Here is a 25398-nt window from a genome sequence, read left to right on the forward strand (position 1 = left end):
CTCAGAATCTGCCTGCCTCCTCCCACTCAGCCGCCATACAGCTGGCGGAGAGGCAGTGGGCGGACCGTTGGGCAGGAGAGACGTGTGGCTCAGGTGTGCTGCAGGCCCTGCGTTGAGTGCCGCCCAGCATTTTGTCACCCCCCTCAGTGGTGACACCCAGGATGGCCCACAACTACCACACACCCCTTCATCTGCCCCTACTTATATAGGCAGTATATTTCCACTTTGGGATGGCCAGCCTGCATAGGGCAGTTGTGGCCTGCTCAGATATATCCTTCATTTTCTGCTCTGTACCTTATACAAATCCACACACACACACACACACACACACACACACCCCTACATGATGTGAGGGGAGGAGAAAGGTGTGGGATTCTGCCTTTGGCAGCACAATATAGAAATATCCTCTTGAGCCAAATGATTCTAGAAAAAAAGTTTTCGCCCCTCCTCCCTTGTTTATCCTCCTTGCATTGGGACTGACACTGCAGCTTTTCAAAAGAAGCTCGATTAAGAAATACGTCTGTTGTCATCTTATTGCCACATCATCCTGCAAATGCCAATGATGTGTCCACCCATTTGAGTTCTTTAAAAAGCAGATGCAGGAAAGGCAAAGCTTTTGCCTGTCTGCTGCCAGGATGGAAGAAACAAATCCAGCGAGAAACTCCAAGTGTTCCTATTTCTTCCTACTTGGCTTCATTGGTTCCCTCCTCCTTCAATCTGCATCGGGTCGCGAGCTGGTGTTTGTGCTCTTAGTAAGTAAAGGAAAGCAAATATTTCGCTACTACTATGCATTTGGTTTGTGGGTTCTTCAAGGTGAAATTCTTGGGGCTGTGTCCAATTTTAGTTCTACTCAGAGAAGACCCATTGAAAGTAATTGATATGACTAACTTGGGTCCATTCATTTCAGTGTGTCTAAACTTAGTTGGAGTACAGCTCTCCAAAGGTTTCATGAATTAACTAGACTTTCAATGGTGGGTAGTACATGGTTTTCCTCCCTCCTACATTTACAGGAGTGGGGAACCTGTGGCTCTCCAGATGTTGCAGGATCACAACTTCCATCATTCTTGACCAGTGGCCATGATGCCTGGGGCTGACGGGAGTTGTAGTCCAACAACAGCTAGAGGACCACAGTTCAGTAAGACTGTACACTATAAATTAAAAACTGATGCTAACACATTCCACCGGTCGCTTGAATTATTTTAAGATGCACTTGTGTTTAATGAGGGAGCTTGTGCCTCTTTAGTAAAGAACATGCAGTCTGCCTATAGCTTTTAGAGATGTAACATGCATCAGAATGTTAAAGAAAATAAAATAACAATTGAAATGCTTCCTGGCCTTCAAGTGTAATGAGCTCATCTATAAACAAACTCGAAAGAGCAGCCATTTTAGATTGCTGCCATTAAGATACTGCTCTATCAGATACATGAGGTTCAAAGGGAGGATAATCACAGCCTACATGTAAATAGATATACAGTTTTACAAGGTGAGCATAGGGCAGCATCCTGATAGAAGGGATAAAACATACTATTGAACCAGCTGAAGTCATGAAGACATTGCTGGATAGGACCAAAGACCAGTCTAGTGTGTCGCCACAATGACCAACTTGATGCCTATGGAAGGAGGGAGATGACTGCAATAGCCCTTTCCTGCTCATGAGACCTCAGAACTGATATTCAGAGGGATATTGACTTTTTGGAGAAAGTAGACAATGGGTATACACATGCAGTAACGATTCAGTTCAGACCCCAATTTTATGCTTTGGGAAACAATTTGCTTAGGTCTGATTATCCAGCAAAACCGCGCTTTGTGCTTTCCCCATTAAAGGATTCACATAACATCCCTTATTATTTTATGGACAATGTATACGGTAGAGGTAATACAGTAGTAAGAAATCTCTTAAATTGCACAGTACTGGTGCCTTTGAAGCTGGTTTGAAGTGCAAGGTGGATTTGGCTGGAGTGGATACATAGGCGTGTTCCATGGAAGCAGAAGAACTTGAACTTCCAGCATTTTACAAACAAACCCCATTAACAGAACGAGCAAATAGCGCTGAGCAGATAAGGACAAGGTGATATATTACTTCCACATCCCTTCCAAATCAGGACCAGCCCAAGGCGTTTTGCTGTCTGAGAACAAGTCGGTCCCGTCCCACCCCCGCATTCCACAGGCAGAAGCTGACTGGCTTGGAAGTTTATTTTTATTTAATACTAGTGTTGGGACAGTATTCTTCACCACACCTGAGGACAGCAGGCTAACTTAAGGGTAGCACAGCAAGCTGCAGGACATACACAACTCCGTCCTCCGATAGAGGGGAATGGTTAAGTGGAATGGCCAGGAGGAAGGGGGGTGGGCTACCACTGCTGGCTCCCACCCACATGCCCCAGGATCTGAGTTCTGTGGAAGAAGGCAGGTGGGGGGGAGGGGAACCCACTAATATTGGCTTTGTAGAGATCAATGATACATGCTTGGAGCAGCTTTCAAGGCAACTTCAATTGCCTGGAGATGTTATTTTCTTTCTCTCATTTTGCCCACTCCCCATAACTGCTTTACAGTAGTGGTCAGCGGTGTGGTAGCACTCACCTGATCTCCTGCCACCCATGTTGCTTCTGCTTACTGGCAAGTAGATCAAAAGGGGAAAGGTGGCAGGGTGCAAACGCGTTGGCAGGAGGCCCAGAATGGCTCTGCTGGTGTGTTTGCATCGCACCAACTTCATCTCCTCCTCCACCTCCCAGTGAGCTGTAGGAACATGGGCAAAGTGAGGTCAGGTGAGTGATGCCTTCTTATCATCTGACTGCTACTGCTGCATATCACTGGTATTACAAAGGAGCTTGCGAACCATCCAAGTTAAATTCTGCTGATCCTTCTCATCAAGTTGCTGAAAGTAAATTGGAAGGCTAAAATTGTATTGGCTGAACAGACTTGAATAAATTATTTCAACTTTCCCCCATCTTTACCTCACAGCCTTTCCTAGTTTGCTGCTGGCATAATATATTATTAATATTTAGCCCCCAAGTGGAGTTATGTTTTGGTGCTTGCTGAGTCACCCCCCCCCCATTTCTATCATAATTATTAGACTATTTTACTTTAGCATTGTTCACCCTCTTTTACTAGATTTATCGGCATGGTGACAGAAGCCCTATTGAAGTCTATCCTAACAGTCTACACAATGAAAGTGCCTGGCCACAGGGATTTGGACAACTGACTAAGGTTTGTTGGCTTTTCATAAAGTTTGGTTTGGAAATTTTCAAGAATTAGACTTCTGGAATTTGGAATTTGTACAAAATTTCATTCTAGCTCTAAGAGACATGATACCCCACTCTCTGATAGTCACAGATTGCTGTGGGCCATCTGACCTGACTTGTAGTGATCAGTGCTTGTCTCTGTTGTAATATGAGTGTCCAGCAGCTGCGAACAAGCATCTCGATGTTTACATCACATGATGTGTCTGAGCGTGGGACAGGAAATTCAAAGCTGATCTCAGAGTTGTGTTCTCAGTGTAACATGAGACCTTCCTGTTGTTCCTGTACAGGAAAAGTTAGTGAGTTGCTCGGAGGCTTCTGAGAGTGAAGTCATGTTTTGTGCAGTGTACAGTCCAGGAATAAAGTAGAATGAAATAGACTACTTTTTCAGATTGTTTTCTTTCTCCTACTGCTATGTAAGGGGGAAGGGAGTGTGCATCTCTCATGAGGGAGGTGCCACTTATTCAAGACCTTCCTGGTCTGTCTGGAAACCAGCCAGGGTAGATCATCGGCAACAGGCCCCGAGTGCTGGGAAGAGGAGCCAGCCTTTCCCGAGGGGGCCAGTTTCCAACAGTCTCCACCTGACTTATCCAACACCCAAATCCCTCTGAATGTGCCTGATCTGGCTCAGGACTTGGAACTTGGGTGAATATGGTGCACAGCCCTAATAAAAGGGGCAACGGGTCTGTGATATAGCAGTCGAGAACCTTCTGGCTATGGGCTTGATTAGGCCTGCTAGGCTATCCTATTTGGCCTGCAAGACCATTTCAGCCAAGCTGCACCCACCTGTCGATCACCTCATGCCGTGTTTTGGGCAGGAATCAGATGCACACAGGAAACCTCATTCCCTCTCAAGTGTATCAAATCCCTTTCAAATTCAACCCAACAGAGAAAGGCACCAGATGCAAACAGTGCCAAAGGTTGAGCCATGGTTGCAAAGGAATCATCAGGAGCACAATCCCGCCCAATCCTTTGCAGCCACGTCCCATGTGAAGTTGAGTCAAAGGACTACCAGGAGTGAACTGCCAACTGTTCATTTCCAGCCACAGCTTTAGTTTGGGTGCCGTTTGTACTTGGCACCTTACCTTGTCATCCTGCTTTCAACTGGAATCAGATACTCAGGAGTTCTTGCTCACTCCAAGCGTATCCAATTCCTGCCAACCGCAGTGCAACAGGGAGAGGCACCAAATTCAAATGGCACCAAAGGATCAACTGTGGCTCCAAAGGAACAATCAAGAGCACACTCCCAATGTCACATCTGCAGCTGTGGCTTTAACTTTTTCACATCTGATGTCACGTGCTTGACAAGTGGGCAGCCCTACCATTTGCCAGCCTGGCCCAGTGTTCCCCAAACTTGGATCTCCAGCTGTTTTTGGACTACAACTCCCATCATCCCTAGCTAGCAAGACCGTTGGTCAGGAATGATAGGAATCATAGTCAAAAACAGCCAGAGATCCTAGTTTGGGAAACACTGACCTGGCCCGTGGAGGAATTGCTATGTTTGGATCCGGCACTCTGGCAGAAAGCAATTCCCTACCCCTGGCTCTGAAATGTTTATTATTAAGAGCAAAAGGGTCACATGGTGGTTCCACCTGCATGGAAAACTGATCCGCTCCAGCCTCTGATCATTTTTGTCACATTTCTTCAATCATTCCCTAGGAAAGCAGACGGGGTGGGTAATGCTTGGCTGGAAAAGCCATAAGACCGAACTCTGGCTTCAAGAGGAAATCATGTATCTTTTGTTGCTCTCACAGATTGGAATGCAGCAGCAGTATGAACTTGGAAAATACATAAAGAAGAGGTACTCAAACTTCCTGAGTGCTGAATATAAACGAGAAGAGGTGGGTACGGGAATTTTCAAGAAAGGGATTGGTGTGGTTCATAACATCAGATTCTGAGAAAACCCAAGTGATGTTTTGATATTATTCATCAAACATTCCAGTGGTGTTAATAAGTCTCCTCCAGCAATGGTTGCCACTTCTGGGTGTAGCATAAAGGAAATTTCTGGAGTAAAGCTTCTGGTAGTAGAGGTAGAGGGACCCCTGACCATTTGGTCCAGTCGTGACCGACTCTGGGGTTGCGGCGCTCATCTCGCTTTATTGGCCAAGGGACCCGGCGTACAGCTTCTGGGTCATGTGGCCAGCATGACTAAGCCGCTTCTGGCGAACCAGAGCAGTGCACGGAAATGCCATTTACCTTCCCGCCAGAGCGGTACCTATTTATCTACTTGCACTTTGACGTGCTTTCGAACTGCTAGGTGGGCAGGAGCAGGGACCGAACAACGGGAGCTCACCCGGTCGCGGGGATTCGAACAGTCGACCTTCTGATCAGCAAGTCCTAGGCTCTTTGGTTTAACCCACAGCGCCACCCGCATCCCAAGCTTCTGGTATCTGATGATATTCGAAAGGAGACATTCCTTTGGGTTGGCAACAGATGAAGCACAGTCCTTGGATACACTTATTCCTCTTCATCAGTAGAGGCCTCTGCTAGAGAGGGTCCCTCAAAGGCTACCAAGCTGAGATGCCCTCAGATCCCATGACACCCTCCCACTTCTAATGAAGAGGTTTCTGAGTCCAGATCCTGGGTCTTGACACACTCCCTTAATCCTTTCTAGATTTTGATCCAGAGTTCCGAAAGTGATCGAACCATTATGAGTGCCCAAGCAAATCTTGCTGGTATGTACCCTCCTACGGGTGATCAAATCTGGAATTCTAAAATCCTGTGGCAACCCATCCCGGTGCATGTTGTACCAAAGGAAAGAAATCCGGTGAGTACCAGAGTCATAACCAATTTTGTCTGCCTTCCAGGCTCTTCCTCAGAAACCTCATACAGTATACCGAGAAGGAAGTGTATGCAAATGTTCATTTAAAATAATCATTTCCCTTAATCAGAGGTTCTGCAACATATAGAAGAAGCACATTACCATTTGTAGCTCATTTATTTATAGCCCCGCCTTACTTTCTGCTGAGGGAAACAGCATTTGAATTTAAGATTTGGGGGCCAAGCTCCCTTTGAGAATGAGTTGATTCCTTGACTTCTAGTTCTGACATAGCGAACTGTCTTGTCCTCGTGCAGGGATAGTTGGCTGTGTTGCAGCCGGTGTGATGTTGTAGCTGTTATCAGGGCCAATCCTAACACTGATTTAAATGTGCACATCAAAGCCAGACAACTCTGTATCCACTGTACTGTTTTCAACAAAGGATAATGCTGCAGTTTATACATGTATATAAAGCTTTCTGTCTATTACTATTATATTTTTTCATACAACAATAGTACCGACTGGACTTTCACAAGCAGCAAAACATATTGAGATGTTTCAGAGCTGCAAGGAGCTTTGGCAAAGATCCAAGCAGTATCTTACGCCACACTGTATGGTGCGACAGAAAGCACACAGTATCTTTTCTTGCTTTAAGGTTTTTGTAGCTTTGGAGACTAAAGGACATTTGGAAAGAGTTTTCTTAAAGGCACAATGGAGACACGTCTCCCTTGCAAGTCTCAAATTGTTTCCTCAAAACCTTTTGTTGGGTTCTCCCTTACAACCCATTCCCAGCAGTATCACGATAGGCAGGTTATTTCCCAGGGCGAACCAAGAGAGTTTCATCAGTCGTCATCATAATCATCTGTCAAGTAACAGGAGAGCCAGGAATAATTAGTTCTCATTTTGATGCCTGTTGGTTGCAAGTTGGGCAAGAGCAATTGCAAGTTGGGCAAGAGCTACTACACCAGTCACGTGGAGTCTAATAACTGGCAGTTATCCACAAGTGAATCTCTTAGACCTATTCCTGGTCACATAATCTGTGCTGCGATGAACTGTAGGCCTCAAGCAGGCTTCCTCAACCTCGGCCCTCCAGATGTTTTTGGCCTACAACTCCCATGGTCCCTAGCTAGCAGGACCAGTGGTCAGGGATGCTGGGAATTGTAGTCTCAAAACATCTAGAGGGCCGAGGTTGAGGAAGCCTGGCCTCAATTGCTGTCACTGTGGAGCTGCTGCTCAGGAAATGTGATGCAAGGGCAAATGGCTGATGTTCTCTCTCTCTCATTGTCTTTTATTCACTCTCCATGGCCTCTCTCTCAGTTCTCTCAGAACTCGACTCTCCCCTCAAAATCTCCTCACCAAAACTCCCTTGTGTCAGGCAATGCAGAGTGTGGGGCGTTGAGGTGAAACCACCCCATGCTCAACCTCACAGTTCTGACAACATTCCTCACACAGAGCCAATTAGTTTTTTATTTATTTTTTGATCTTTTTGTGGGCGGAAACTCTCATTGATACCAATGCGAGAGGTTCCTCTTTTCACTAAGTGGTGGGTGAGGGAGTTTTGTGAAGGCTGAGGTGGTGCAACTCCCCACACGCTGCATTACTCATTAATCGAGAGAGAACACTGAATATTAATTTAGCTTGACTCTGAGGATGCTTCCCTGCCAAACAGAAACAAGCTGCAGTCTTGATACCACACTGAGCAGCCATTCCCAAAGCTGGAAAAGCAAGAATAATATAGCACACATTTTGAGGGATAAGAAGTAAGAATTTTGATCATCTCTTCCCCACCTTCTCTCATCTGTCTTCCACTTATTTCTGGATTTTGGCCTGCAATGTTTGCATCAGATGTTGGGAGGATAGAAAAAGGAACAAAACTTCTTAGGCTCAACTCCTTGATTCATAGACGCTCCTTAACGCCACACAGACTGTCTGACATGAGCTCTAGTTCCTCACTGGGACGCCAAGCCCTTGGGACATACTCGCATTTATGGTGGGAATGCTCATAGGTTAAATGCTTTGGGGATATAGCAGTCCATGAAACTGGAACTATTATAAGGTGCCAAGTGACACCTTCTCCACAACAGGCAATATCTCCTTTATTCACTGAGGATTACACTGCTATGTACATTAAGGAATTAGTTGGGCACTTTCTCATTTGCAATTCACAACTGCAAAACTCTGCAGGGACTTGATATGAGTGAACCTGGTTTACTGGTATGGGAAGGTATGGGACATATTGTTACCGGAGGGAAATGACATTCAAATTAAGAGTGCTTAGAGGCCAAAATAAGAAAGATAATTTTATTTTGGTATGGCATGGTTGTGCAATGTACGTTAATATACAGGAACATGGAAGGTCTCAATATGCAGTTTCTAAACAGATTTGGATAATTTTAGTTCTACAGGGGTTCCAATCCCCTTTATTGTGTTTTCAGTTTTGGCAACCCTATGCCCAGAAATGGAAAACGGAAAAAATAAAAAATAAAATAAAATAAAATGATTCAGATGTTTATTTGATGTATTTACCTGAGTAAATCCCCTAATGAAGATGTTTAATATGTGCCTGCCCAGAGAGTTAACTCTAATCCAAACTGTATTTGTTGCAATTAGATTTTGCTTTCCTTTTTATATGGTTCATGACAAAATGTATCTTATTTTCCTGTATGTTAAAAATAAGTAAACATTTATTTTAGGGGGGACACTTATTAGGCTAAACAAAAAACACAAAACAAAAAAGCAAGTCTGTTCTCAAAGCAAGACCAATGTTACAATATGTCATTCTGACAACCAGAAAATATCTCAGTGATCATCTTCACTTTATTCTGTTAGTATATTAACAGCATGTCTATTTTGAAGCAGGTCCTATTAAGTTCAGTGGGGCTTACTGTATGTGTATGGATGAACCCCTGCAGGTTATGAGACAGGTATAATTCAGAAATGGCATCATTGTGACAAACATCAATCCTACATAGAGATAAGCACTCTACAAAAACCCAGCTGAGAAGCTTGAAGTGAGACAGAAGGCAGTTTCAAGCATAGCTGTCAACCGTCCCTTATTTGGTGGGAAAGTCCCTTATCCCAGCACTGTGTCCCGCTGCTGTCCCTTATTGATGATGTCCCTTAAATTTCCCGGGTTTCAAAGGGAGCAGCTCCTCTCCCTCCCTCCCTGCCAGCCAGGGAGGAGGGAGTCTCCAACTGTGTTGCTTGGCTGCCCAGCCCGCCCCCATCCAGCCTCCTATCACCAGCCTCGGCCCCTGGGAGCCCCTCCCCGCCGGGACTGAGGAGCCTTGAGAGGAGAGCAAGGGCAACCATAGAGAAAGCAGTTCTGAGAGAGGAGGAGGCGGCGGAGGCACGGGCAGGTGTTCCAAGGGCTAACCATAGAGGGGGAAAGCGGAGGAAGGACGGTAAGCGCTTCTCCCATAGATTTGTAGTGGTAAACTAGCATTGAGGGTCTGATCTGCAGGTTTACTTCGGGCGCTATTTACCGCCCCCCCCCTTCCTCCCGCCCCGCCTTATGGAACTGAGAGCTGCAGATGGAGCACGAGAGAAAAGATACAGAACTGCAGCAGCATCTTCATAGCTTGGACTTCGTTTTGCGCGAAAAGTGGTTGCTGCTTGTAGTTATTTAATTGCAGTGTTTCATCAGCTGGTGTCTTGAGCAGCAACCTCTGGAAACGAAGGGCTAAAAACCGGCGCTGCTCTCCAAAATTATCTGGTCCCTTTTAACTTCGTATTTCAGCTGGTTGACTAAAATCCCTTATTTTGGCTGCTGGTCCCTTATTTTCGAGGCTGCTGGTCCCTTATTTTCAAATCTGTAAGTTGACAGCTATGGTTACAAGTTGTGTCATTTTTGTTTCAGAAATTACGTTATCCAATTTTAAATTGTCCACGCTACCTGGAACTTCTGAAGGAAACGATGCAATCTAGTGAATTCCAGGCCAAAATTCAACCTTACAAGGTACTTTGTGCAGGATTGGGGATGGGTATTGTGTCAGTAATATTTCAACTACAGCCTAGGTCCAGACATTTCAAACTCTAGTGGGTAATTGCATTGCTGTTAGATTAAACCTCAATGTATCAAAACTAGCTTACTTAAAACATGTAGTATTTCTATATGCAAAAACCTATGCATGCTGAACAATAAACACAGGCCCAGTTCAGATTATCAGTTCAGATGAGTAATTTGCCCACACATTGTGTTCGGATGCCACCTCTTCCTTCCTGTGTTAACCAGGAAATCTTCAGTCAACTATAATCCCTTAATTATTCCAAACTGAGAAATTAATGTTTAGAAAGTTCGAAACAAGCCAGGATCACAAACTAGGGTTGCCATACATCCAGAATCTTCCAGACATACCCAGAATACTGCAGTTGGAAACAGTGTCTGGGCAGATATTGGAAAATGTCCAGGAAAATCCATACATATTGATTTTGCCCAAAAAGCTCAACAACTTTCCCCAAAAATGGTCAAGAGCTTTTGTGTCCGGATTTTCACTTTTTGAAATATAGCAACCCTGTCTTAAAACATGCTTGAAGTTGGTTTAAGATCCTGCATTTCCTGTTTATCCACTTTGGATGGAATGAGAAACTATGGTTAATTAAACTAGGGTTAATTCTGGGATAAATTGTGGTGCACTTTAAAGGGAATAAGGAAACTGCTGTGTACCCAGGCACGAGGCTAAGTTTATATCTCAGCTAGTTATTAAGCCAAGGTATGATCAACTGAAACAAGCCACAGTGTTAGTGCAGAGCCTATGGCTACAATCCTCCACTCAGACTGTAATAATACATAAGATGGATATTAATGTGACTTACCTATAGGGAGAACTGCAGCCTATGAAATCTTAAGTGGCAAGTGACTCCATTCCACAGACCTATCCATGCTTAGCAGTGTGCAGAATCATAACCTGTGTGATGAAAATATTAGAAAATCTTGGTGTCTGATTTGCATCTGAAGTATTCGTGTTCTCATTTCTTTTCAGGAATTTATAAAAACCATAGGTTTATATTCTGGATATGACCCTCAAGATCTCACCAATTTGGTCAACTTCAAAATCTGGCATGTACAGGATACTTTATTCTGTGAGGTATTTTTCTCTCTTTTTAAAATCTTTACAGTTTTATTGAGTTCTCCCATCAGACAGGGAGAAAACTCTGACTTATAATTAATTATTCAGTGGCACCTAAGAAAATTAAAAGGAGTGAAGGTGTTCCTATACAAGTGCATAATAGTTAAAGAAAATATGGAATGTTTTGTCTACACGTAAATTTTATTTGGCTTAGAAAAGTGATGGGAAGGTGGATATTTTTGCAACTCATTAGAATATTTTGTCAGATAAAGGTAGGATTTCCAGAGAAAGTACTGGGGCTGTTCAGATGTAACAGTAAACCATGGTTTGGAACAGGATAATCTGTGCACACACACCCATGTGTTGCTGATCTACATCTTTCCCTGCTTTCCTAATGGGAGCTGGAGTTCAGCCATAACTGGTAGGTCACAGATTTCCCATCCCTGATTTAGCAGACAAGCACAAACCATAGTTTGCCTTTGCAGATAGAATGGCAAGCTATGGTTTGACATTGAACCAAGACCTGAAGTTGCTATCTTGTAGAGAGCAACGGAAGAAAAAGGGAGGTGAAGGAAAGATTGTATGAGCTTGAGTCTTATTACCGTCATACCTCGAGTTGAATGTGCTTCAGGTTGAGCGCTTTTGGGTTGCGCTCCGCGTCAACCCGGAAGTAACAGAGCGCGTTACTTCCAGGTTTCGCCACTTGCGCAGACGCTCAAAATGACGTCATGCACATGCGCAGAAGCAGCAAAACGCGACCTGCGCACACGCTGACATGCCATCGCACCTTACGTTCCATTCAGGATGCGAACGGGGCTCTGGAATGGATCCCGTTCGCATCCCGAGGTACCACTGTATAAGGGCATTACATCTCAACAGACATTTGGCATTACATCTCAACAGGTCCAGCCTATGGCACCTCAATCTGATCTGAATGAAAATTTGCTCAGACTTAAAATCAAGGCCAGAGACAGCAAAAATATAAAGCCAGATAGAGCTCTGTTGTCTCCTAAATCACCTGATCCTGCCTGAACGCTTCTGTTCAGACACGATGGCATTAGACTCGCCGTTCTCTCTGCCTTCAAGTTTCCTTGGTAGGTGCAGAGAATAAAGCTTCCAGGCCTTGTTTCCAGACTCCCAAATTTGAGCCCTCCAGAGCCTTACTAGTTTTTATTCCATCTATGAACAGGGGCTATATCAACCATGTAGCTTGCAACAGCTTTTTGCGGCATGGTTTTGGTGTGCAGGAGAGCAAGGTAGAATCCATACTGTGATTTACTACTTAGAGGGATCCTGGGGTCCTGCCAGAGTCAGAAAGCAAATCCAAGTGTGACATGGATGGCAGTAGCCCAGAGGTAGAGATGGGTGAGAAAATAGTTCAGTCTGCATTTTAATCTGAATTTACGCAATTTGCACTTCCTGAAACAATACACACACACACACAAAGAAACAATGGCCCAACATGGCAATAAAAAACAGAGCTGCAAAACAAGGTATTTCAAAAATAAGAGTAATGTGCTTCTTTCTATTGCAGTCTATTCACAATTTGACACTTCCTGTGTGGGCTACTAAAGAGGTGAGGGCAAAACTGGCTGAGCTGACCGTGTTATCCTTGTCGTCGTTATTTGGGATTTACAAAAGAGAAGAGAAGGCGCGGCTGCAAGGAGGTAACCAAGACCCTTTCACTGATTGACTTCTCTTGCTTTGCAGCACACTCTAGCTGAAACGAGACAGGCCTTAGGGCTTGGGTGCTCTTAACTGGTGAAACTGGTACCTTAATTAACAAAAAGCCTTAGTGGGTTAATCAGTGCAAGCCAATTTTAATCAGTGATGGAGAATCTTAACTGAGGGAGCAGTGTGTTGAGGAGCACATGTTCCTTTTGTTTCTGCTCTTTTATTGTGGCATATGCTGGGCTTATAACTCATCCTTGCCTCCCCAGTCGAAGGATGCAGGCTCTGGGACAGGGGTGGCTAACTGGTGGTCCTCCAGATGTTGTTGCACTCCAACTCCAACCAGTGCCAACCAGCTAGTGGTCAGGGATTATGGGATTTGTATCCCTGAAACATCTGGAGAGCCACAAGATAGTCACCCCATTCCTAGGACAATCCAGGGTGCTCTCAAGCCCTAGAGGGCTCCAAATATGTGGAAATGGACAAACAGGCAAAAAATATTTGATGATAGATGAATAGTTTGAGGAGTAGCTGAGGTGGACTGCGGTGCAATAATCTGGTTTTCAGTGTGGTTATTTTGGACTAAAAATGCAATAGTCCAGTGGTCTGGAGTTTTAAGTTCATACATAGGGTGGATCTACACTCATGGTTTATAACACTAAGAAAACATTTCAAAAAGGCCACCACTTGTCTGATATCCATTGGAAGGACGTTCCACAATACTGGGGCTGCTGCACTAAAAGCTGCATTTCAACATGGAGCATGCAAAAATGCAAGAAGCAAAAATGCAAGAAGCAACACTAACATATACAGTGGTACCTTGGGTTAAGTACTTAATTCATTCCAGAGGTCCGTTCTTAACCTGAAACTGTTCTTAACCTGAAGCACCACTTTAGCTAATGGAGCCTCCTGCTGCTGCTGCGCCACCGGAGCACGATTTCTGTTCTCATCCTGAAGCAAAGTTCTTAACCTGAGGTAATATTTCTGGGTTAGTGAAGTCTGTAACCTGAAGCGTATGTAACCCAAGGTACCACTGTATAGGATAAAGGTATCCTGGTCCCAGCTGTTAAGGACCAGTACTAAAACATTAAACCTGGCCCAGTACCATGGTAGATCCCTCAGTGTAGATCCCTCAGCACAGGTGTTATGTGCTGATGATAGGTCCAACAGCTGCTCACCTGATGAGGCGGAGACACAGCAATAGCCTCCTGGCAGTAACAAGAATGTTAGGGTATTTTTTCATATGTATTCATATATATTTTCCTACACATTTTTGTGTCTGTTTTTCTTCTTCTCTTTTTCTTTGTATCACTTTATTTCTTTATCATCGAAACCTTTTTGATAAAATTTTCAAGAAAATATTAATACACACACACACAAAGTCAGCAACAACGTTGGGGATGTGTGGTGCACCAGCAGAGACACAAACTGGCACTCCCACCAGGGACCCAGCATCAAACTGGCACTGTGTCACTGCTGCCGGGAAGTTATTGCTGTGGCTCCGCCCCACCTGGTGAACCACTCCTGAACAGGTTGCCCCATTTAGCATCCTAACCGCCATGTTCTGCTGCAAATGCACCTTCTGAAGCAAGCCCTGGGGCACCCCACATAGAACGCATTTCAGTTTTTAGAAAGCCTTGTGGTTTTTAAAACAACTGAGTGGGCAAATTATTAAGTGTCTTTTAACTGCAGCTAAAGCAAACCAATAGGAACTTGGACAGCTTTTCCAGTTTACAGATCCATCACCTATATGCCCAATAGATTGTGCCAGCTTTTAATACCTCAATGCAAACAACATGATGTAGTATCAAACACCCACACAAACTGAGGTACCAAAGGAAACGCTCAGGTGTTGCTTGACCTGAATTTCATCTCACTGTATTACACGAGCGTTCCCATCATTGCACTGACATTTCACGTGCCCTCCTACTTCAAATTATTGGCTGTGTTCCTAGCTTCCTAAAGTGCTTACCTTTGGTTGGATCATGTCCATTCTCTAGCTTTGCCTTAGTTGCCTTGCAGTACTTATGTTTATATTATTTCATCACACTCGTGATGCTTCAGTAAGTGTATTTATTTCTAAGTATCTCATTACAGTAGTACCTCAGGTTACAGACGCTTCAGGTTACAGATGCTTCAGGTTACAGACTATGCTAACCCAGAAATAGTACCTCGGGTTAAGAACTTTGCTTCAAGATGCTATCCTGTATAGAAACCTCACACGTTACAGGGCAATCCTAACCTTGACTACTCAAGAGTTCATTCCTCTGTAAATTCAATGGCGCTTACTGCCAGATAAGTGAGATTCAGACTGTAGGTTTAGTAATTTTGCAGTATTTTTTTCTCCATCAATATCAACACTATCTCACTTCTACTAAGGTCTCCTTGTGAAAAATATTCTAGAAAAAATCTCCAGGGCTGCTAAAGGTTCAGAAAAGAGGAAAATGCTCGTCTATTCTGCAGTGAGTATATTTCCCCTAAAAACTTTGGTTGAAGTTGTGGGCATAGTTCGGCTGATCAATCTCAAATGGAATTTACTGTGTAATCCTAGACAAGCCCACTCTGAAGCAAATCCCATGGAGTTCAATGGGACTTGCTCCCAGGTACGTGGGTATAGGATTATAGCATTAAGCAGTTTAAATCTGTGCAGGATTCTGCACTGCATCAAACTGGCTTTTAAGTTTAAAACCCCGAGATCCTATTCACTCTCTAGCAAACCTGAGACCAAATGTACTTGTCAGAACCTGGTAATGAGAAAACGGGCCTGTCTCTCTCCGTCTCTGTGGATTCAGCTCTACAGCTGCAAATTAAAAGTTTTAAGTGTGCTGTAAAGTGCATTATGGGACGCGGGTGGCGCTGTGGGTAAAACCTCAGTGCCTAGGACTTGCCGATCGCATGGTCAGCGGTTCGAATCCCCGCGGTGGGGTGAGCTCCCGTCGTTCGGTCCCAGCTCCTGCCCACCTAGCAGTTCAAAAGCACATCAAAGTGCAAGTAGATAAATAGGTACCGCTTTATAGCGGGAAGGTAAACGGCGTTCCGTGTGCTGCTCTGGTGCCGGTTCGCCGGAGCAGCTTCGTCACGCTGGCCACGTGACCCGGACAGCGCTGTCCTCCCGGCCTCTAGAGTGAGATGAGCGCACAACCCTAGAGTCTGTCAAGACTGGCCCGTACAGGCAGGGGTACCTTTACCTTTAAAATGCATTATACAAATGTGACACTAGATGGTGGTGGTGAGCTATGGCAAATTCTATATTTTTTCAAACTTTTTTTTTTTAAAAAAAAAGCATTTTCACAACTTTTTTTATATGTGTCTAGATTCTGTCTGTCTGTATCTTTCTGTGTGTGTGTGTGTGTGAGAGAGAGAGAGAGAGAGAGAGAGAGAGGAGAGAGAGATGGAGAATGGGTGAAGGAAGAAGATATGTTATACATTCTCAAGTCTGCTGAACCGTGTTCTGCATCTAGCAATTAATGAAAAGGTTTCAAATTAGCAATATCACCAATAGTTACCTTTAGAAGCTGCCTTCATTCACAATACTTTACAGATCTATGTTTGGGTTTCTTTTTCACAGCACGACACTACACTTGGTGCCTTGCAGATGGCACTCAATATCTACAACGAAAAGCTGCCACCTTATGCAGCTTGCCAGTTTTTTGAACTGTATCAAGAAGATAATGGGCAAGTATTCTATTGTTTCCTCAACAATTGGAACTTTTTCCATTGCAAATGGGGAAAAAATATGTGTGTGCATTTAAATTCTAAAATTACTGTCCATGTACTGACTGTTCCCCTAAAATGCACGAGGCTTAAATCTAGGGCCCAAAATCACAATGGCGTTTTGTCTACCTAGCTTTTCAAATTTATTTATTTTTAAATCTCTTAGTGGCTAATGTGGTTAAAACATGGGCAGCAATATAGATAAATAAGGACAGCCTAAAATATCAGCCACCAAGCTCAGCACCAAACAGGAGTTTGATGTGTGTGCGTCAATGTCAGGACATCTCAACCAAAAAGGGCCTGTCATAGAATCATAACATTGTAGAGTCAGAAGGGACCCCGAGGGTCATCTAGTCCAACCCCTGCAATGCAGGAATATGCAGCTTTCCCATATGGGGTTCGAACCCGCAATGTTGGCTTTATCAGCACCTTGATCTGACCAACCCATGCACTTCTCGCTCACCTCACTTCGGAAGCTGGGGAGGGCAGGAGCTGAAAATGTATTTCTATGAGGAATCTTAATAGCTGGGTACCCCCCAAAACCCATTTAGTTTAACCCTAGACTCATTACAATACAACTGAGAGGTTTTAATTGCCATACATTGCCCAGGTCAAGACTGAGATCTGCTTTTGCCTGTGTGGTATTACAGACTCTGGGTTTAGTTGTTCTCGAATAATTGTGGCTGTCGAAGCCTTTCCATTTCATTCCTGAATAGCACTCCTCATATCGTTTTAATTTAACTTATGCTACATTTTCCTTCTTCTTTTTTTCCTTGGTTCTGCAAATCAGAGAGCAAACCGTTGAAATGTATTTTCGGAATCACACTATGAAGGACCCCTATCAACAAACTCTTCCAGGTTGCTCATCTACGTGTCCCCTGCCAAAGTTTGCTGACCTGGTTTCTCCCATCCTAGTAGACGACTGGGCCAATGCATGCGGGAACGTAGAAAAAAGAAAAGGTATTGTAATTTCCTTAGCTAGCCACACATGATCATCAGTACAGAAATGGCTGAGAGCTGTATATTGGCTATTGTACCAATATGAAAGCAGGGCTGGATCTACACTGACCTTTCTAACGTTATTAGAACAATATTAGATATATCTTTCTAAAATGTCACAGGGCATACTGGTGAATTAAAAAACATTCCTCCATAGCAATTCAGTTTCCATTACTGCTGCTTCCTGGTTTCTCTGCAGCACCCTTCGGTGTCACATTTGAATAACACATTATTAATGTTACAAGCAAAACGTAATGTGACCACCACGTTATGAAAAGCATTCCTTAATCCTTCCTTAACGTTATAAACCATGAGTGTAGATCCACCCCAGATGTGAGCAGTTGATTATTCAAGGCAAAAGTGGCCACCATTTGGGCAGTGCTGCTCAAAAAAGCATTGCCAGTTAGTTTTGTTTGCCCTCCAGTGATGTCATCACATCGACAAACATAATTGGCTGTGCTGCACTGTGATTTCATCTTGTTTCATTGTATAGTTCCCCAACTGGCTGGTGACCACCCAGAAAATGCAGTAATCAGAAGCCACAAGAGGGGGGCTAATTGTGACAGCAGGCAGGAGAGGAAAAGCAACAATAAATATGAGTGAGAAATCACACGTGGATGTCACAATTTGGGGGAGAAGAGGCAATATTGTTAGCTCAAAAATAGTGTTATGAGTTTGGAGGGAGGGGAGAGCATGCTCTATGCCGAGACCATTATAACCCCTGGATCAAGCAAGTGTTAAAATATAAGACAGGCTACCTTCATGATGGGATGCGGGTGGCGCTGTGGGTTAAACCACAGAGCCTAGGACTTGCCGATCAGAAGGTCGGCGGTTCGAATCCCCATGACAGGGTGAGCTCCCGTTGCTCGGTCCCTGCTCCTGCCAACCTAGCAGTTCGAAAGCACGTCAAAGTGCAATTAGATAAATAGGTACCGCACCGACGGGAAGGTCAACGGCGTTTCCGTGCGCTGCTCTGGTTCACCAGAAGCGGCTTAGTCATGCTGGCCACATGTACGCCGGCTCCCTTGGCCAATAAAGCGAGATGAGCGCCGCAACCCCAGAGTTGGTCACGACTGGACCTAATGGTCAGGGGTCCCTTTACCCTTTACCTTTTTACCTTCATGATGAGGTGATCGCCTGGGAGATGAGCCATTAAGGGGAGCAAAGGGAAGGGGCTCTGTGCAAGACGGCTAATTGATGGGGCCCCTCCCTCAACTTGCAGTAGTTAGAAAGACGAGAACAGAGAGTGCAGGAATGTGAACTAGAAGAAAAGCAGCAAGCTGAAGAGAGAGTCAGAGCAATGTTTGATTTCTGCTTGAATCCAAGGCTGCAGTTATGGGAGAAACGAACCTATTAGGGTCTTAATGCTGTGAACCCCTCCATCTTAGGCTCAGGTTGTATATATGTGTAAATAAACTATATATCATAAAGACACCACAGTCTCTGCTGTGCCTCGTTCCGAAGGAAACATAAACCCTAGGTAAGTGCCTGGAACCCCGGGAATCTCACACCACTTGGAGATTGGGGTGGCATGCAAGAATACATATAAAACATCTTTATATGTCTTAATAACCTCTATATTTTAATCATGACTCTCGAGCCAGGTCATGTGATCAAGATGCACACTAAAATGGGCAGATAGTTCTGCAAAAATGTGTACATTAGGTATACAGAAATATGTTTATTATTAGAAATCCACACTAAAATGCTGACAGGTTTTTATCAGGATTAAAAAACAACAACGCGTTTTAAAAATTGCTGCGGAAGTGTGGAGAGCTGAATTTAAACCTGGAAAAATGAGAAACTGAAAGAAGTGAAACGCACAGTTCCGTCCACCCCTGAACAGATTTTCTTACCACTTGCACAATCTTGGTAGCTGGACTGGGCGGGGGGGGGGGGCAGGTGCAGCACCTGTTTGTCCCTGCAGTTTCTCATCCAGCCTGATTCTGAGCCCTCTTCTCCCGATATCAGGCATTGGGCTACACTGTTAGGATATTTCCGTTCCACCTTAAGAGAGAGCAGGCTTGTGAGTCACAGAGTCTGCGTATTTCCTGTTGAGGATGTTTATGCTTGCTGTTTCCTTTCGATTTCAGTCGGTCGGAGTCACTGACTCAGAACGGTCATGTTTTCCCTTTGTTCTGTTCAACGCTAAATAAACTGTAAATATACTCTCCTGCTGTGCATCTTTTGCTGTGTGGAGTCTGCTGAAAGAGTGTGCACCAGCCTAGGAATGTGGATCCAAAGGCTTCGTGTCGCTAAATGATACTGCGTGACTGCGTGACTACGGGAGGCAGATGGATGTCCGGCAGCCGGCTTGGGGCCAGATGGACGTTATCTCCCTGGCAGTATCCCAACAACAAGGTTATGGGCCCAGATTCACAGCACCTACAGGAGAGTAAAGCTGCAACAGACTGCGTTTGAGAGGTATGTGAAAAGCGAAAGCAGCGAGAGCGGAGGCTTTTCTGTTTACCTCAACAAGGAGCCTTTGATGTCCGGCAAGGCTTAATTGGCCTGGGAGCCGAGCCAAAAGGCATCGTGATTAATGAGCTGCCGAGATAAGAAGGCATAAAGGCTCACGGCTCAAGTAAAAAGCTGGAATGGAGTTTTTCCACGCTTTTGAAGCTTCAGAGGCCACTGAGTGCCCAAAGTTAAATCGGCACAATTATCAGACCTGGGCAAAATGGTGTGAGAGTTTGCTGCGTCAGTATGGAGTGTGGCATACTGTGTCTCAAGCCCCCCCAGATCCTCTGACAGAGAGATGGAAAGCCGATGATTCGAGGGCCATTGACATAATAGTCTTATCCGTCTCTCTGGAGGAAATTGCTACGCTTGCTGGCAACGTGACGGCACGTAAGATGTGGAATGCTTTGCAGATAGCCCACATGCCAATCATCCCAGCTCAGAGTCTGAATGCCCAGAGTGTGAATGCATCGGAGGTCCTGGCTGTTTCCCAGAATGCGAGTGAATGCAGGGATGCTGAGGGCACCGGTTGCAAGCTGCAGGGGGAGCAGACTGTGATGTCATCCCAGGCAGCATTCCAGCCTCCAGGGGGAGCCAAGGAGTCGGCAGCTGAGAGCTCTGTTTCTCGTGAGAACCAAGGTCATCGCCTTTGCAGAGGCCGGAAAGGCAAAGGTAAACAGGCGTCTGCAGATGGCCCGAAGCAGAAGGGGGGTGAAGAGCCCGCGCCAGTGGAAAACAAGGCTTTGTTAGCTGGCACTGCTTCACCAAAGGCTAAAGGCACGTCTGCTGACCAGAAGCAGGGGGGCAAGCTGCAAAAGCCCACGCCAGTGGAAGACAAGGCTATGTCTGCTGGCACAGCTTCACCAAAGGCTAAAGGCACGTCTGCTGGCCAGGAGCAGCAGGGGGGCAAGCTGCAAAAGCCCAAGTCAGTGGAAAACAAGGGTTTGCTTGCTGTAAAGACTGCTCCAACAGCCAAAGGCAGGTTTATTATCGATTCAGGTGCCAGCCGCCATATTTCGAAGGATCGCCACCTGTTTATCTCCTTCAAGCCTCAGGAAGGTGAGATCCACCTGGCTGATGGAAGGACGTTGCAAATTGCAGGAGAAGGGACTGTGAAACTTGCAAGTTTGCATACAACCATCAGTAATGTTCTGTATGTTCCTGGAGCTGCAAGCAATTTGTTGAGCGTCCCGCAGCTTACTGGACGTGGTTTTCAGATTTCCTTCAAGAGGAGCGTCTGTGTCATCAGTAAAGGCAAAGAGGACTATTTGCATGCAAAGTTTATGGATGGTTTGTTCCATATAACTTATGAGGACACTGCTGTTGTATCTAATGCTGATTCTTGTTGTGTTGCACAAACTAACAAAGTTCTTCATGCAGGTTGCATTCATGAAGCGCATCGAAGGTTTGGTCACCTCTCTTGGAAGGCACTGGCCAAGATGCCAGAGGTGGTTGAGGGTTTGAACATCAAACCCTGTAAATTTCACATGAAATGTGTATCTTGTGCAGAGAACAAGGTGAAGGTTGCTCCAAAAGGCAAAGAGTCTAGCAGGCAGGCTTCCAAGCCCTACCAGCTAGTGCACGCAGACCTGGTTGGGCCACTTACGCCCTCTTTAGGAGGAGCAAGGTTCTTCATGGTTCTAATTGATTCTTTTTCTAGGTACATTCATGTGTTTTTGCTCGAACAGAAATCGCAAGCGTTTCCGAAGTTTAAGGCATTCTGTGCTTGGTTGGAGAATGCTCACGGTAAACGTATTTCCTGTCTTTTTACCGATCGGGGCGGGGAATTCACTTCTCAGCAGTTTGAAGCTTTCCTGACTGAGAAGGGAATCCAGCATGACATGTCAACCCCCAGATCGCCATGGATGAATGGGCTTGCGGAGAGAGCAAATCAAACATTGCTGCAAGGAATGAAAACCTTGTTGCATGATGCCAATCTTCCTGATAAGTTTTGGGGGGAGGCTTTAGGGAATCTGGTTTACTCCGTTAATCGCAGATTGTCATCACCCATTGGTTGTACCCCCTATGAGAAGATGTTTGGCAAGAAACCCAACACCAAACACATGAGAATATTTGGTTCTGACATGTGGGTACGCACCCCACAAACCAACAAGCTTGGGAAGCGTGGGGCACATGGTTTGTTCATGGGGTACGAAAAAGGTGCATACAGGGTATGGATGACTAACTCTAAATCCATAAAGTTCACAAGGAGTGTTGAGTACAATCCTAAGTGGGGGGAAAATGTGGGAATTTTCCAGAGTTACCCAGAGGAGGATGAAGGTGGTGTCAAGCAAGCAGCTAAAGCTGAGGAAGCTGCTGAGGATGATGATGATGAGGAGGAGGATGATGATGATGATGATGATCAGAGTTCGGATTCCAGTTCAGTGGGCGGCGCTGCTGCTGATGTCAGTGAGAGTGATGACACAGCAGACTACAAGAGTGCAAAGGCCTCAGTCAGACCATCTGATGCGTCTGACAATGAACTGGAAGAACCACTGTTCACCATTGGTCATTTTTCTCCCAAGAAAGAGGAGATGAGTCCAGAAGACTTGCGTCTAGTACGTAGGTCTGAAAGGGCGACCAAAGGCAGACCTCCAAAGAGGTATGCTGATGAGTTTGCTAAAACAGCAACCGCTGTTCTTAGTAGCTCAGAGAAGGTGTGGGAACCTTCAAGCTTCAAAGAGGTTCAGGAGTTAACCTCTAAAGATGCTGAGCCTTGGCTTAATGCCATGAAGGCTGAAGTTGATTCCTTGAACAGGAACCAAACTTGGGAGATGGTACCGGTAGTCCCAGGAATGAGACTGGTTGGCAGCAAATGGGTCTTCAAGGCCAAGACAGACCAGAATGGCAAGGTTGTCAGACACAAAGCCAGATTGGTTGCCAGAGGTTTTTCACAGGTACCAGGACAGGATTACCACGAGACCTACTCACCCACCGTCAAATATGAGAGCATTCGGCTGATGCTCAAGATCGCTGCGGAGGAGAAACTGCATGTTTCCCACCACGACATTAATACAGCTTTTTTGTACGGGATTTTGAACGAAGAGCTGTTCATGCTTCCACCAGACGGGATGCAGATACAGAAGGGAATGGTCTGTAAACTGCGGAAATCCTTATATGGTCTCAAGCAGAGTGCCAGGTGTTGGAACACAAAACTCACTGAAACGTTGCTTTCTCTAGGTTTTCACCAGGGCAAAGCTGATCCATGTGTGTTTGTCAAGGAGGAGGGGCAAAACAAACTGTATTGTTTATGTTTTGTTGATGATCTTCTGATGTTTTGGAAGAATCAGGCTTTCTATCAAAGCACCCTAGCTCAGCTGAAGGAGCACTTTGACATGAAGGATCTTGGTGAGGTATCCAACTATCTTTCTCTGCAGGTGGAGAGGGACCAAGCAGGTAATTTTCTGGTACACCAAACACAGAAAATTGCTGATGTATTAACCAGGTTGAATTTGGTTGATGCAAACCCAGCAGACACACCGATGGTGACAGGTTACCAGGTAGACAGTACTGCTGAAGCGTTTTCTGACACAACGCTATACAGATGCGTTCTAGGCAAGCTGAATTTCATTGCCAGATGTTCAAGACCTGACATTGCTGTAAGCTGTAATCTGCTTAGCAGACATGCCAACAATCCTACGGTTCAGGATTGGAAAGCTCTGAAGCGCATAGCCCGCTATTTGAAAGGGACTATGCACTACAGGCTGAGGTTCACCAGTCAGAAGACTGGAGGTCTTGAAATCTTTGCAGATGCAAGTTTTGGAAGTGACACCACGGATGGTACAAGCACTTCTGGTGTGTGCTACATGTACAACCACTGCCTGTTTGACTGGTTGTGCAAGAAGCAAACAACAGTGAGCCTAAGTTCCTGTGAAGCAGAACTCAATGCTCTGTCATTTTCACTCATGGATTGTGAATGGTTGATGCAACTGTTTAAGGACATCGGGGTTTCTGTGAAATGTCCTATACAAGTGTATCAAGACAATAGATCGTGTTTGGCTTTGCTGAACTCCGAGAGTTGCAAGCAAAGAACCAAGTACTTGCAGATTAAGCTACATCGTGCAAGAGAGTGTATTGAAAAGGGACTGATTCGGGTGTCCTACATGGCAGGAAATGAAATTCCTGCTGATCTGTTGTCTAAGGTTGTTAACAGAGAACAACTAAAGGTTTACACACAGAGGTTGCAATTGGGTGAACCACAGGTACTACAGGTTACACGGAAAGGGGGAGGATGTTAGGATATTTCCGTTCCACCTTAAGAGAGAGCAGGCTTGTGAGTCACAGAGTCTGCGTATTTCCTGTTGAGGATGTTTATGCTTGCTGTTTCCTTTCGATTTCAGTCGGTCGGAGTCACTGACTCAGAACGGTCATGTTTTCCCTTTGTTCTGTTCAACGCTAAATAAACTGTAAATATACTCTCCTGCTGTGCATCTTTTGCTGTGTGGAGTCTGCTGAAAGAGTGTGCACCAGCCTAGGAATGTGGATCCAAAGGCTTCGTGTCGCTAAATGATACTGCGTGACTGCGTGACTACGGGAGGCAGATGGATGTCCGGCAGCCGGCTTGGGGCCAGATGGACGTTATCTCCCTGGCAGTATCCCAACATACACAATCTACAGCTTACCAATTCTAGGGCTGTCTCAGAGCCTTTAACATGACTAACCTGGATTAAATAGCTATTTTGCTGCCACAATATCCAAAAACCAAAGAAGGGGAAGATGAAAAGGATGAGGAGATAAGTAAAGAATATTGCAATAGCCTTTTAATTGTTTCTTACAGGAAAATGTTCCCAAGAAAATGAGCAGGCTTTGTGAAAGAAAGAAAGAAAGAAAGAAAGAAAGAAAGAAAGAAAGAAGATGCCTAACTGGAAAGAAGAAAGATGGAAGAGTAAACTGAGCTTCTGGAACACCTTGAAATGTGATGCTGCACAAATCGCAAATGTAAGGGTCTCTTTTTAAAGGCTGCATTGGATTAATAATAATAATAATCCCGCTGCCTGATAACACTTCAATAATAAAGCTTGCTTTAAATAAAGAGCTGGGATTTTGGAGTTCACCTATTTCAAAGTGCCATCTGCTAGAGCTTGCATTGGCAGCAGGATTTTCCTTGTGTAGCTGGTTGTTGCTGTTTTAATGCCAGGCTGCTTCTAGGTCCCTTGGGAGACGCTGTGTCTCCTTGCCCTCTTCCAACCGAGAGCAGGGGTGTTTGGTCCAGTGTGTCGTTTCTGAACAAGTGGCTTCCATGTGGGGAAGGACGTTCGTGTGGGTTCTGCTGCAGAGCGTGGGCAGGCAGCAGGAGAGATCAGGAGGGAAAGCCACTTTGAGAAGGAGCAGCTTGCACCCTGCACCCAAAGGCACCCCACCCCTAACTTCTCCTGGGAAGATGCAGTCAGCCCAGGACGTCCATCTTCTCTCCTCCTAGGCCTTTTCACTGCTTCTCCTTCTTGCTTCCCAGCCTCTTTCTTCCTGCCTCTGCTCATCCAACACCCCA

At 45.0% G+C, this 25398-nt stretch overlaps 1 protein-coding gene and 1 long non-coding RNA gene across 2 annotated transcripts; one reads left to right on the forward strand and one right to left on the reverse strand.

Annotated features, from left to right (window-relative positions):
* Positions 1 to 353: 353 nt before the first annotated feature.
* Positions 354 to 24944, forward strand: LOC114607772 (prostatic acid phosphatase-like). The gene is made up of 11 exons (XM_077916380.1): positions 354 to 752; positions 3112 to 3207; positions 4994 to 5080; positions 5854 to 6006; positions 9857 to 9955; positions 10980 to 11084; positions 12601 to 12733; positions 15117 to 15199; positions 16306 to 16416; positions 17246 to 17411; positions 24688 to 24944. The coding sequence occupies exons 1-11, from the start codon at positions 597 to 599 to the stop codon at positions 24720 to 24722; spliced, it is 1224 nt and encodes a 407-aa protein (XP_077772506.1). The 5' UTR covers positions 354 to 596; the 3' UTR covers positions 24723 to 24944.
* On the reverse strand, positions 9491 to 10966 carry LOC144324941 (uncharacterized). The gene is made up of 3 exons (XR_013390251.1): positions 10813 to 10966; positions 9893 to 10032; positions 9491 to 9809 (listed from the first exon to the last, which is right to left on the reverse strand). It is a non-coding gene; the product is annotated as an uncharacterized LOC144324941 (long non-coding RNA).
* Positions 24945 to 25398: the final 454 nt, after the last annotated feature.

This window comes from Podarcis muralis, chromosome 12 (genome assembly GCF_964188315.1).
Source record: "Podarcis muralis chromosome 12, rPodMur119.hap1.1, whole genome shotgun sequence".
Classification (NCBI taxonomy): Eukaryota; Metazoa; Chordata; class Lepidosauria; order Squamata; family Lacertidae; genus Podarcis; species Podarcis muralis.

Coding starts and splice junctions, on each gene's coding strand:
- LOC114607772 (XM_077916380.1), top strand. CDS start 597: ATGCAGGAAAGGCAAAGCTTTTGCCTGTCTGCTGCCAGGATGGAAGAA. Junction 15,200..16,305: donor AAATGCTCGTCTATTCTGCA/GTGAGTATATTT, acceptor TCTTTTTCACAG/CACGACACTACACTTGGTGC. Junction 17,412..24,687: donor GAACGTAGAAAAAAGAAAAG/GTATTGTAATTT, acceptor TGTTTCTTACAG/GAAAATGTTCCCAAGAAAAT.